The sequence below is a fragment of the Pan paniscus genome, chromosome 5 (assembly GCF_029289425.2).
Source record: "Pan paniscus chromosome 5, NHGRI_mPanPan1-v2.0_pri, whole genome shotgun sequence".
In the NCBI taxonomy this organism is placed as follows: domain Eukaryota; kingdom Metazoa; phylum Chordata; class Mammalia; order Primates; family Hominidae; genus Pan; species Pan paniscus.
The window spans coordinates 118940757-118953588 of NC_073254.2; the positions used below are offsets into that span (position 1 = coordinate 118940757).

Genomic DNA, 12832 nt, shown 5'->3' on the forward strand with positions numbered 1-12832 from the left:
CATTAAAAGATGATCTTCCCCACCTCTGCACTCACAAGTTAGGCTTCTTGACTGTAACTGGACTACAGTCCATTCATTCAGGGCACACATACTCACCCCACCAAGTCACCTATTCCCATTGAAAGTTCTACAAGGCCAATCAGGATACAGAAATATAGCCTAGAGACACATACCAAGGACTCTAAGAAAGTTTGTTAGTTTTATCTGTGATAATTAAACTTATTATCAGCTATTAAAACTACTGATTCTTGATTGTGTTTAAGAACAAAGTAATTACTAATATCTTTCTGTTTTACATATTATCTAGCTATATTAACATTTCTATTTTAAATAGACTGCATTTTAGATGACAACTAACAACATCCTGCATTAGTTAATTTAGGTGACCAAAGCCGGTTCTTTCTATTTTAATTTCTCACCCTCGTCTTAGTTACCAGCACTGGCTCTGTAAGTGAGAAGCCACCCTCTTCATTTGCCAATCAGTTTGGTCTTATAGTCTGACTTTGTTAGTTGCAATGGCTCTTTTAAAAGAAAGCTCATCCCTGCTCTACTTACCAAAATACAATAATGTATTGTTTAAATCAAATAAGAATGCGGTAAGGAGACCACCATATACGCATGTCAGAAAACAAATTCGTAGCACTAAATTAAATCACACTCTTTCAAAAGACAGTTAATATACCTTTTGTAGAAAGCCCAGCTGCTTTCATTAACAGTCAGGCTGGTGTGCAATTTTACTTATATATATGTTCTGCCAAATAAACTGGCACAGAAAGAAAAAAATAGGAGAGTGTTAATATCCTACAGAAGTAAAGATCAACTTCTTTTGTTGTCTTCTAGTTCATGAAGATAAAAGCAGAGGGGTCCTTGAAACTGTCGACACAGCTGAGTAGGCCAAGTAAACAGATGCTGAACCATACTTATGGATTACTGTCATATACTAGTCCCCCACAATACCTATAATCAGTTTTTTCACTTCTTCAGATTCTTTCAATTTATGCTCTATCATTCTTGAAGTGAGGCAATCAAAACTGGATGCAGGTGTTCCATTTATAACTCCAACTTTTAAAAAACACTCCTGGTTTTCCAGTCTGCTGCTAAGCAACAGAATAACATTCTTACTGAGCTACCTATCATGCCCCACTTTCACCCCTGACTCCAGATTTTTTTTTCCCCCAAACAGAGAAAAGGTAAACACCTTCAAACTTCTAAAACTAGTCCAGATTGTTTTAGTACGCGTGGGACTTATCTTAAAGACACTCTCATGCACTATGTTAAAAAACTTTTCTTATGCTATCCTATACAAGGTGTATTAGTTTTCTAGGGCTGCTATAACAAAGTATCATAGACTAGGTAGTTTAACCATCAGAAATTTACTTGCTTACAATTCTGGAGGCTAGAAATCTGAGATCTAGGTGTCAACAGAGTTGGTTTCCTCTAAGACTTCTCTTACTGGCTTGTAGCGGGTCATCTTCTTCCATTGTCTTCACATGGTCTTCCTTGTGTGTGTGTCCCCTAATCTCCTCTTCCTTAAGGACACCAGTCATATTGGATTAGGCTCCACCCTAATGACCTCATTTAACCTTAATTACCTCTTTAAAAACCCTGTCTCAAATACAGTCACATTCTTAGGTACTGGGGGGTAGGACTTCAATGTACGAATTTCAGGGAGATACAATTCAGCCCATAACACAAGTATTTGAAAGTACATTACAGATATATGCCCTTTTAGGGGCAAATTATGTCTTTCACTTATAATGCCCCAGGGGTAAAGGGTTATTATGTTTTCAACTTATATTCAAATGGTTCACTAAAACAATTATGCATATAGTAGGGGAACCTGGGTGAAAATACATAAGAAATCATTTTTTTTTCAATTTCTCTGTAAGTCGGAAATTATTTCAAAATAAAAGTATTTTCAAGTATTTAAAAATCAATTTAATGTGTCCGATTTATTTTATTTTTGAGACAGGGTCTTGCTCTGTCACTCAGGCTGGAGTGCAGTGGCACAATCACAGCTCACTGTAGCCTCGACCTCGTGGGCTCAAGTGATCCTCCCACCTCAGTCTCCTGAGTGGGACTACAGGGGCATGTCCAGCTAATTTTTTAAATTTTCTGTAGAGATGGGGTCTTGCTATGTTGCTTAGGCTGATCTTGAACTCCTGATCTCAAGTGATCCTTCTGCCTCAGCCTCCCAAAGTGCTGGGATTACAGGCATGAGCCCCTGAGCCCAGCTGAATGGGCTAGATTTTTACAGCTCTACTTTCACGAAAATACATCATCATGTATGGTTAAAGAAGTACTTGCAATCAATGCTTTATCGTACATAATAAGAATCTTATGAAAAGAAAAGAACCAAAAAGACTGAACTTAAGTCCTTTAAATCATTATAATACCTAATTATTTCCATGCCACGGATGGTAGAAGAAACTAAGCACAACTAAAGTGTCCTTCCTGTCTAAATTCCCATCTGTTGCAGAAAGTGCTGTCTATTCAACTCTAAAAGATCCACCAAATTCAGGAGGAAAAAAAATTACCCTATTTACCAACCCATTTCACGACAGGGCATAAATCTCAGCTCAAGAGTAATTTCTTCTAAAAAGGTTTCCCAACACAGATCACCCTCCAACTAAGGACAAGCCTGTGACAATGCGAGCATATATTTGGGCTTACTGTATACCCGTCCACTCTGTCTTTTATTGATGTAATAGTATGTTGTTCTTTACTAGGCATGTATTTAATGCTCTGCGTCTAATGAAATTCAACAAATATATGCCACTGACTCTGCACATAGCTTACTTAGTGAATTTTCTTTGCTAAATTTATAAGACATTTGTTATTTCTCTGATGAAGTCATTTTTCATTGTAATCCTAAACACATCTAAAGAAAGAAAAAGATCTCATGAAATAAATTAAGAAACCAAGTTGAACTATATTTTACTATCTTATTATAAGGCTAAAAATTCTGAACAACCACTGATGCAGGGAGGGACCACATCAGCATATAAGACAATTCTGACCCTGCCACAGTTCTATTCTCCTGAGGTCTCATTCTTACTGAGTCATCAGGCCTGCTGCATGCCTGGCTATGGCTAACGACTTAAGAATACATCACCTAGCTATCAACAACACATCATTTTACATGTCAAAATTATTTTGAGGATTATCTGTCTCAATGCTGCTCTCCATTACAGTATAAAATTGAGAGTAGGCCTATATAAACTACTTACTTAAAGCAGTTAATTATGTATTGATTCTACAAACTTTCACTTAAATGTTTCTAAATGTAATTTGAATAACAAATTGTGATTTATAAATTCAGAACAACTAAGACTTCAAACTAAGCTTGTTCATAGTAAAAAGACAAAAAATCCATTTTCCTGCAGAAGATATTTATAAAACATAAACATAATAGTTTGTATTTTATCATGGATTATAATGTTGTATATGTTAGTTACTATGTTGTATCTCCTTACCAACTACAAATTAGAAATAGTAAGTAGTAAAGAAAATCCTTGTTTTAGGTAAATAGCCAAGCTATCAGAATAACTACTATTCTATGCTTTTATATATGTTATAATTTTAACTACAACACCAAGGCCACAAGACCTGAGTTCAAATCCTGACTCTATTGCTTGTGCCAGCAGGCAATTTATTAATCTTTTGAGACCTTAATTTAATTATGTGTAAAGATGAGAGTACCACCAACCCTATTCAGACTGGTGTAAAGAAATAATAATGCAAAATATCTAGGACAGCCAACAGAATATATTCAGTAGCTTTTTCCCAAACTTTGGGACTAAAAATCCAGGTCTTCAAAATCCTCAAAAGCTTTATGCACTATGCATACGGACTTGTCTAAGTCTTGCAAAATGGCATAAATATACTATATTTATTAATGCAAATTATGTAAAGGCACATAAAATGTAACAGTATTGTATCATAAACTGGTCTCTGTGAGGTTAATATGCTATAATACAATCCATATTTTTAATACTAATTTTTGCTTATTTTAGAATTTTGTAGGGTTCAGGAAAACAGGGTTAAAGCGGTACCAGATAATTTGTAGCCCTTTTAAAACAAAATAACCTCTCCAAGAAAACTGAAATTATTATCTTCTTTTTCTTTTCACGTATGTCCTTAGAGCAAGCAGAGGCATTTGAAATCAATTACTGCTCCTTCTTCAAAACAGAGTCTAGAATGAGAATATACTGCCAGTGATTTTGTGGAACATTTAAAGAGAGACCAGTCTCCTACACCTTGTCTTCTCATTCTCTGTTTGCTCTCATACACCATCATTAGGTGCAAGGTAAAAGGAGTGTGTGTATCAAAGGAAGAAGGAGGTGACATAACGCTTTGCTTAAGTGACAATGGAGGTGTTTACAGATTGCCATGAATACTAGTGCTGTAGCTTCTGTTTTTAAAGAAATCAGCTGATTATTTTGCCAACTCTCCTTTTTCTAATTTACTTAGTGCCCATGTGGGACTCTGATACAGATCCCAAGAATGAGGAGACAATAAGAGAGTGAAGTATAGGTAGAAAGCAATGAGTTCGGAGGCATTAAAAGTAAACACTGCCTGGGTAAGATTTTTCTAAATTTCACATTTGCCATTTATATCACTAAAATAACAGCATCTTTAATTTTAAGTCAACCATAGATCACTGAAAACTCAGTTTTATAATTTTTTTCTACATATTCAATGTCAGAAAAATTGTGTAGTGTTTATATTTTACCAGATGAGCCAATAAAAAAAATTTAATAGGAAGTAACAGAGGGTACAACCTAAATTTTATTTAATATATTCATACAATGATTTTACATCTGTATTTAAGTAACTGAGGGAAACCAGAGCTTATGCTATCTAGACCTAGGTACGTATGTATAAATTTCTACTCTTCAGATATGAAATCTTCTTAATCCTCATAAATCACACTTAAAAAATTTGGTCATATCTATCAGTCTGAAACAAATTTAAGAAAACTGTAGACTAATAATTCTCTGACACTTAGATCACATTACTATACAACATTTCAAAAACATCTCATGGGATATATTTTCACAAGCCACAATAGATATAAGATGCCTAGCAAGTTAATATTTTTTTGGTTTTTACCCTATTTTTCTTCTCAAAGGCTCATTTAATAACTACATTTAATAATTATGCATGCTATATTTCTTATTAAACAATCAGAAAATTTTAAATGAGGCATTTAAATCCTCCTTGCTCAGAGGATTTCGTTTATAGTACTTAGGCCCATAAAATAGTAAATGTGCCAGTAAAAAGCAGGTATGGCATAATTTCAGAATGAACAGTCCTACCCAAGAAAAGATAGCTAGCAATTTTATACCCACACAAATGGGGAGTCATTTCACCACAGACCAATGAAAACACAGGCTAATATCATCTGGCATTCAGGGACAATAATTATTTCATTTTACAAATAAAAAATCTGGAAATCTGAGACAATGTCTTCACCTAGATTACCAAGCTTATTGCTGGCAGGGCTAGAACTAGAATCAAAGTCTTCTCTCCACCCTGCCAGGTCACCTGTTGAAGTCTAGCTAAATATTTTGCCCAAAATTGAGAATAATGCCATCTTAATTCATTCGGTGTTGCTATAACAAAATACCTGAGGGTGGGTAGCTGATAAAGAAAAAGAGTTTATTTAGCTCACAGGTATGGAGGCTGGGAATTTCAAGGGGCATGGCACTGTCATCTGCTCGGCTTCTGGTAAGGGCTTTCCTGCTGTGTCTTAACATGGCAGAAGATCAAAGGGGAGGCAGACAGTGCAAAGAGGCCAAACACAAAGGGCATCCTTGCTTTACAACCACCTGCTCTCTTGGGAACCAAATCATTCCCAGTCTCCCAAGTCACTGGTATATCATTTTGGAAAAGTAATTTGGTTATCTTTATTCATTTACTTAACAAATATTTACTGAATGGCCAATCTTTACCAAGTACTATTCTAGATTCTGGAAATATGGCAATGAAAAAGACCAACAAGGCTTCTACCATTATATCCTAATGTGAGAAGACAGAAAATAAGCAAGAAAACAAGTATCATTTCAGAGAGTGACAAGGATGTTAAAAAGGAAATAAAACTTGATGATATGAAGGAAACAAACTAGAAGGGGTGCTACAGTGTCCAGGAAGCCATCTCTAAAAAAATATGCAAGTTGAACACTGAGCTGAAAAAAGGGCAGCCATAATGAGCTAGACAAACATTCCAGACAGGCAAAAAAACAAAAGCCCTGAGCTGGGACCGGGTCAGAACATTCAAGGAATAGAAAGAAGGCCAATATGCATGCAGCAGACGGAAAAAGCATATGACAAACAGTATGTACTACAGGGGCCCAGGTACATACTCTTTAACCTAGCAATACCACCTCTAGGACTCTATCCAACAGCAGTAATAATAAGTATGTGTAAAACCATGCACAGGCTCATGGTGAAACCCCGTCTCTACTAAAAATACAAAAATTAGCTGGGCATGGTGGCACGCGCCTGTAATCCCAGATACTCAGGAGGCTGAGGCAGGAGAATCGCTTGAACTGGCCAGGCGGAGGTTTCAGTGAGCCGAGACCATGCCATTGCACTCCAGCCTGGGCGACAGAGTGAGACTCTGTCTCAAAAAAGAAAAAAAAAAGCTATGCACAGAAGAATGTTAGTGCTAGGTAGTTTGTAAAAGGAAAACAACTGGAAAAACTAAATGTTGATCATTTGGAGAATGTTAAATAGATTATGGTATAACATACACTATTACAGTAAAAGAGTTAGATAATATATGCACTGACCCTGGAAACATGTCCTAGAGATATTATGTGAAAAAGCAAGTAGACTAATATATATGACATGATTCCTTTTTTAATGAGACTCATTAACTATGGTATTACAAATTTTAACCCCCAAGTCTGGTCCAGGATAAATACCACTTTGCTTCCTCCCACTGCAAGCAAATGTCCTCTTACATACTATCCTCCTATCTTTCTCTAATTCATTCCCTGCCAGCATTTTGGCTTACCTCAACCAACTGCTTATTTTTTTTCCTGGGGACATAAATAGCATCACAAAAATTTTAAGAGCATAGAGAAGAACATTTCCTTATAATTTAAAAGCATATTAGGTTTGAAATAACTTCACAATGACTGAATCAGCTCTATTGATTTCAGAATAGTCAGAAGGCATCATAAACTTGATTTAAAAATAAAAAAACACATTATTATGAGCAATTACAGAAAACCAAATCTTCAGTTGGCTACCATAATAGCAATGATGAAAATTATGAATTACTCTCACCTCTACTTTTGTTCGATAGAGAACAAGTCGTTTAAGGCTGCATAACTTGGCAATGTGGTTGAAAGCTTGAGGTGGTAGCTTATCACAGGAGGAGAGATTTAAGGCCTGTAGATTTGGACACATCTCAGAAATAACTTCTAAGCAAGTTTCATTAAGAAAGTGGCTGCAAGACAATTCAAGGCGTACTAATTCAGATCCACAAACCTTCAGAAACCTGCCAAAACAACATTCCATGTGAATTTTATAAAACTAAAAGATATTTTTGCAAGAATTTTGGAATTTTAGCAACTCTAAGTAGATACATTTGAAAGAATAGATTTCTATTAGGGAAAATGTAAAATTTGTTTTGCTTAAATTCTTATTCACTGCATACTGAAATATGAATGGTTAGGCTAAAAAAATCAACTTGAGAGAACAAAATGAATTCACATCATATAAAAAGTCAGCTAATGCTAAGTGGAAAATTAAGAAAGTAGAAGATATATTTTTCCCACTTACCTATAATTCACATCTGAGTTGGTAAAGCCAAAAAACAAAAACAAAAAAAAAACACAGCAAAACATAACAAAACTCTAAACTCTTGGGAGATATTTCCCCCTCAACAGTATCCATCAAGTACTGGATAATATATTTTGAACACTGCACACGAAAGTGACAACTTATTTAAATAACCTCAAAACAAATCAAACTAGGCTCCTCTCAGCTCAGAAAATGTCTATGTGGGTTTAACTACAGCACTGTTATGGTACTTGCAGCTGTTACTATTTAGCAGCTAGATTGCTTGATATTGAAAATATTCAATTGCAGCTTTACATAAAATATATAGAAATAAACCAAGATGAAGGTCACAAAATGCTTTATCAGAGTAGTTACCACAATATTTATGTCAGTTAGGTTATAGTTGGGGGAAAAATAGTCCTGTCTATGATCATCCCCTGAAAACAATCTAAAAGTAAACATGAATCTAGGAGTATTTGAATCCATGAAACTTTATCAACTAAGCAAACTGAACCCTCTTAACAGTGTACCAATTATGCCTGTCCAGGTCTCTTGACATAAATCTTCCCACCAGTGTCACATCAGTAATATACTGTTAGTCAATTTATGCCACATCTTTATTCCTAAATGATTTAATGAGCTTACAAATACACATACAAAGTAAAATTGACTAAATCAGATTAGTTGTGTAAATAAAAGAAAGTAACACTGGTTAAAAGATGGAGTTTTTTGCATTGTTTGACTAGTTCCTAGCAGAGACCTTGGAAAAGGCATCTACTCAAGTCTTAGCATTTCCTCAGCTATAAACGCAGACTTGAAGTATGTAACAACATTCACCACACTGCCTCGTGGGATTGAAGCTGAAATACTACGCAAATGCAGTTTTTAAAGGTCAAAGCACCCCATAAACATTAAGTATAAGTTAAATCTTGGCCAAATCACATTTAAACAATAAAAAAATTCAGTTGCTGCAAATTTAAATATTGTAAATAACCCAGTAGCCTGCACATCTTATTTACACCTGAACACCCGTTTATTCTAAATTCAAACTTGTATTATTTGATTTGTGACATTTCATACAACTGCACACTCCTTCCTTAAAACTCTGACACTCCTCACATAACTCCCTCTCTTGGATCTCCTCCAACCCCTCTCACTGCTGCTTCCTTTGCTAGCTGTATTAGCTAAACTGCAGTCCACATGAAGCACATTCATTCATTCATTCAACAAATATGCCTGAGCTTCTACTATCATCCAGGCAATAGTCTAGGCACTGGGGAGACAGCAGTGGACAAAACAAAATCCCTGCTCTCATGAAGCTTACTAATGTTTTGAAGAGAGAAGGAGATGATAACCAAATGAGTAAAGTAAGTCGCAAATTTGTGAAAAGTGCCCAGGAGGAAATAAAAGCAGGGAAGGGCAATAGAAAGTGTCAAGGATGGACAGAGTAGTCAGAGAAGCTTCAGAGATGTGGTGAGTAAAACCCTGAAGGAAGCGAGAGGGTGAGCAAAGCAGGTATCTGGAGGAAGAGCATTCTAGGCAAAGGGAAGGGCAGTCCAGGGCAGGATAACAAGCAGAGTGAAGAACAGTGAGACGGGGGATGCAGGAGGCGCAAAATGATGGCGAGATGAGTAGATCAGAGATGAGGGACAGTTGACGTAGTGTGTGTCACTATAAAGACTCTGGCTTTATACCAGAAAGCAAACTGTTAGGAGACAATAGGAAACTTCCCAACTTGATTTAATGAATGATGGAATTTGAAAGCAAAATAAGATAAAGTCTATACCTATACTACCTTTCTGACTTTCTTTCTCTCAAGAATCCCATATTGCATATTTTTACTCTGAGCAGATTATTTAATATCCTCATATTATCTCTACTTAAATTTTCAAAATGTATACTACCTACCTTTTCATATCTACATCCCAAGAGGGCAGAGACAGTAGCAGACTCAATTAGCTGAACACAGCTCTTACTTCTTTCCTTAATGCTTCTCATGCAGGTTTTACTTTAATGCATAATTACATATATGTATTTTTTCATCTCAACTGTGCCACTGATCATTTGAAAGGAGAACTCAGCTTGTTTACTTCCTGCAGTCAATTCATTCTACATTGTGAATGCTCACAAAGTATTTTTTTATACTGAAGGTTTTATGAGAGGACCTAAGTTCAGATAAACAATCCCAGACTAAGTCTCCTGCTATGAGAAAAGGAATCTCTGGAGAGAAAAGTAAATTGCTTATCATTATGAGGTGATTAATTTGTCCAAAATAATACAAGTACATAAGAAGCAATTTACTAAATGGTAACTTGCACCCTAAAATAATTAAGATCACATGAATGACTTGAGTTTACTTATCACAAAATAAAAGGTAATAGTCCTCAGAAATTGCCTGAAGTATAAAAGAGGAGAATTAGATATAAATATCTATGACTTCTAAATTCCTAATCTCATGTTTTTTTAGCTGACCCTCACCGAGTTTTCTAAAACAATATATTCAAGATAATTTTAATCCCAAATAACTTGGAACATTATTTAATATAGCTGATCCAAAATAAAGCCATTAAAAACAAAACTTCCTGCTTAACTGTATATGGGTACTATCCAACAATGATAGAAAGAAGGGAAAAGACCATCTTAAAATGGTCTCTACTTTCTAGAGTTGACAATCTAAGACACAACTGTATAAAATATAGGCAGGCAACTGAATAAATATATTAGTGGGAAATAAGCTCTTTATACCATAAAACTTTAGCTCTATGTCAAAATACCTAATAAAGTTCTCGAATCTAGAACGCATCCAAGAATGTTTCCTAAAGGAATGAATATAAACTACCGAGAACAAGTAAGAGGAGTTTAGAGTAAAAACCTACACATAACTGAGGGGGAGATCAAGGCCATTCAGCAAATATTTGAAGAAAAATGGTAGGGAAAAAATGAACCTAAGGCTTTTTGAACAGAATGATACAATTAAGTTCTAAAGCACAAACAGGCAGGCAGGGAAAGGAACATCTAAGACTTCAGGGAACCATACTAGAAAAGTGGAATTATAATAGATGTGATTTTAATGAGTAATGATATGCATGAACAGTACTCAAAGTAATAAATCACAAATCTGTAGCTAGAATAGGATTTTAATAACTGATTAAAAGTTTTAAGTTCTCTTTATTCCAATGTAACCTATTTCTCCACTATTCTGAATAATAAAAATTCTTAAAAAGTTATTTAAAATCTAGTTAAACAGTTCTAACTTGTGAGATAAGGCTTTTAAGCAACAAAAATAAACTGCATCCAACTTTTTCCCAAAGATTTGTTCAAAAAGCAGCTCATCAACATTGGTCTCTAGTTTTTAAATGTGCTTTTCTTCTTTAAAGTATTACAAATAAGTCTTCTTCATAGTAATGAGCATAAATAGACCATACTTATTCAAAGATTATTCATTAATAATCAAGCCATGCATATTTATTGTTTATTCTGGGAATGCTGCCTACAAGCCATAATAACTATCAATTCAGCAGTCAAGTCATGGGGGCCAACAGTAATCAGTAGGCAAAACTCCAATATGCCCCGCACAAGAAAAGGTTCTCTCTCCCTCTTACCTCAACTTTTTCTTTTCTTAATGGGAATAGTGACTACACTTAAAGGAATGCCATCAAGACTTATGATTTTACTGGCTGAAATACTACAGTAAAATATGAGAACTTAAATTTATATATGGCTTTTTCTGATTATTCAAACTGCTCTACAGCAACTACCCTGGGTGAATTGAAAATGGAAGATAAATTGTGGGTTAGAAAGTAGATAGAAACTCTAACTTTGCAAAAGATCTTTATCCATTACTGGTATGGCTAAGTTTTCTTCTTATAAGTGATGTTTCTTCTCAAGCGCCAGAAGCTGCATAAAGTTTTTAAAATTGATTAATATTAGCTTTATATTTTACTCGTTATTATCACAGTCATATGCAGCACTTTGCCAGTACAGCTGGACTTCAGCCATTCACGACTAATATTTTCTTTAATGTCTACACATTAGTTACTACCCTGTTACTCTGTTTATAAAAATAAGGGATATGTTTATATGTTTATCTTATTTTTTATTTTTATTTTTATTTTTTTTTTATTTATTTTTTTTTCATTTTTTTTTTTTTTTATTATACTTTAAGTTTTAGGGTACATGTGCACATTGTGCAGGTTAGTTATACATATGTTTATCTTAATATCTTTATCTTCTCTGTAGCCTGAAGACAGGAACTATATTATATATCTCATGTCTCTGTATATGATCAACACCCACTACAATGCCTTGCACACAAAGGGTGAAAACAAACGTTTAATAAATTCTTAATAATGGAAAACATTGGGAAAGAGCTATGAGGGTAATTAAAATACCCTAATGGTCTACATAATGTAAAATAATGCTTACTGACACCACTTGTTCTGTTTTCATATTCAGTTAGTTTTGGTTTATGATAATGTATACTCTAAATATTCACAGACTTCATTAGCTTCAGTTCTTTCTTGGTCCTATTAGCAGAGAAAAGAATTTGAAATATGTGTGTTTGGGGCAAAGGGAAGTAGAAAGGACTAAACTGTGTTTCACTGGACAGCTGCCAAATATCTAGCAATGAACCCCTTCTCCTGGTTCAATTTCTGGCAGAAAAGAAACTCAGTGCATCCATGGTTTCAACATGTGCTACTAGCCATTACTACTTGGTTTATTTTTCACTTTGATGCATAAACTATCAAGCTCAGTATTTGGAACACATTGTTACTATTTCAAACATCATTACTTCATTTAAATCTAACAATATCAAATCTTTATTTCTGGAACTGCATCTTTATTTTTATAATCTAAGTTGAGGAAACAAGGCTCCACATACGAATTTCTAATTCATAAACCACTGTTCTAGAATGTACACTGGGGATATGTGTAGGGACTGCTACAGTTCACTTTTTATTTTTTAAAAATAGAATACAAGAGTATTCATTAATTAAAAATAACAGAAAATTTCTCTAAAGTTTCTATTTCTTCA

At 34.7% G+C, this 12832-nt stretch overlaps 1 protein-coding gene across 4 annotated transcripts in view; it reads right to left on the minus strand.

The window, feature by feature from the left end:
- The window catches only part of FBXL4 (F-box and leucine rich repeat protein 4), a 73675-nt gene that overhangs the window by 17886 nt on the left and 42957 nt on the right, over positions 1 to 12832 (minus strand). For 2 of the 4 annotated variants that reach the window (XM_055113976.2, XM_034962566.3), the window contains one exon: positions 7300 to 7462. In XM_055113976.2, the coding sequence (XP_054969951.1) occupies positions 7300 to 7462 (163 nt within the window). Of the gene's footprint in view, positions 1 to 7299; positions 7514 to 12832 lie in introns of all 4 variants that reach the window. The other 2 variants (XM_034962564.3, XM_034962563.3) reach the window with 1 other exon arrangement.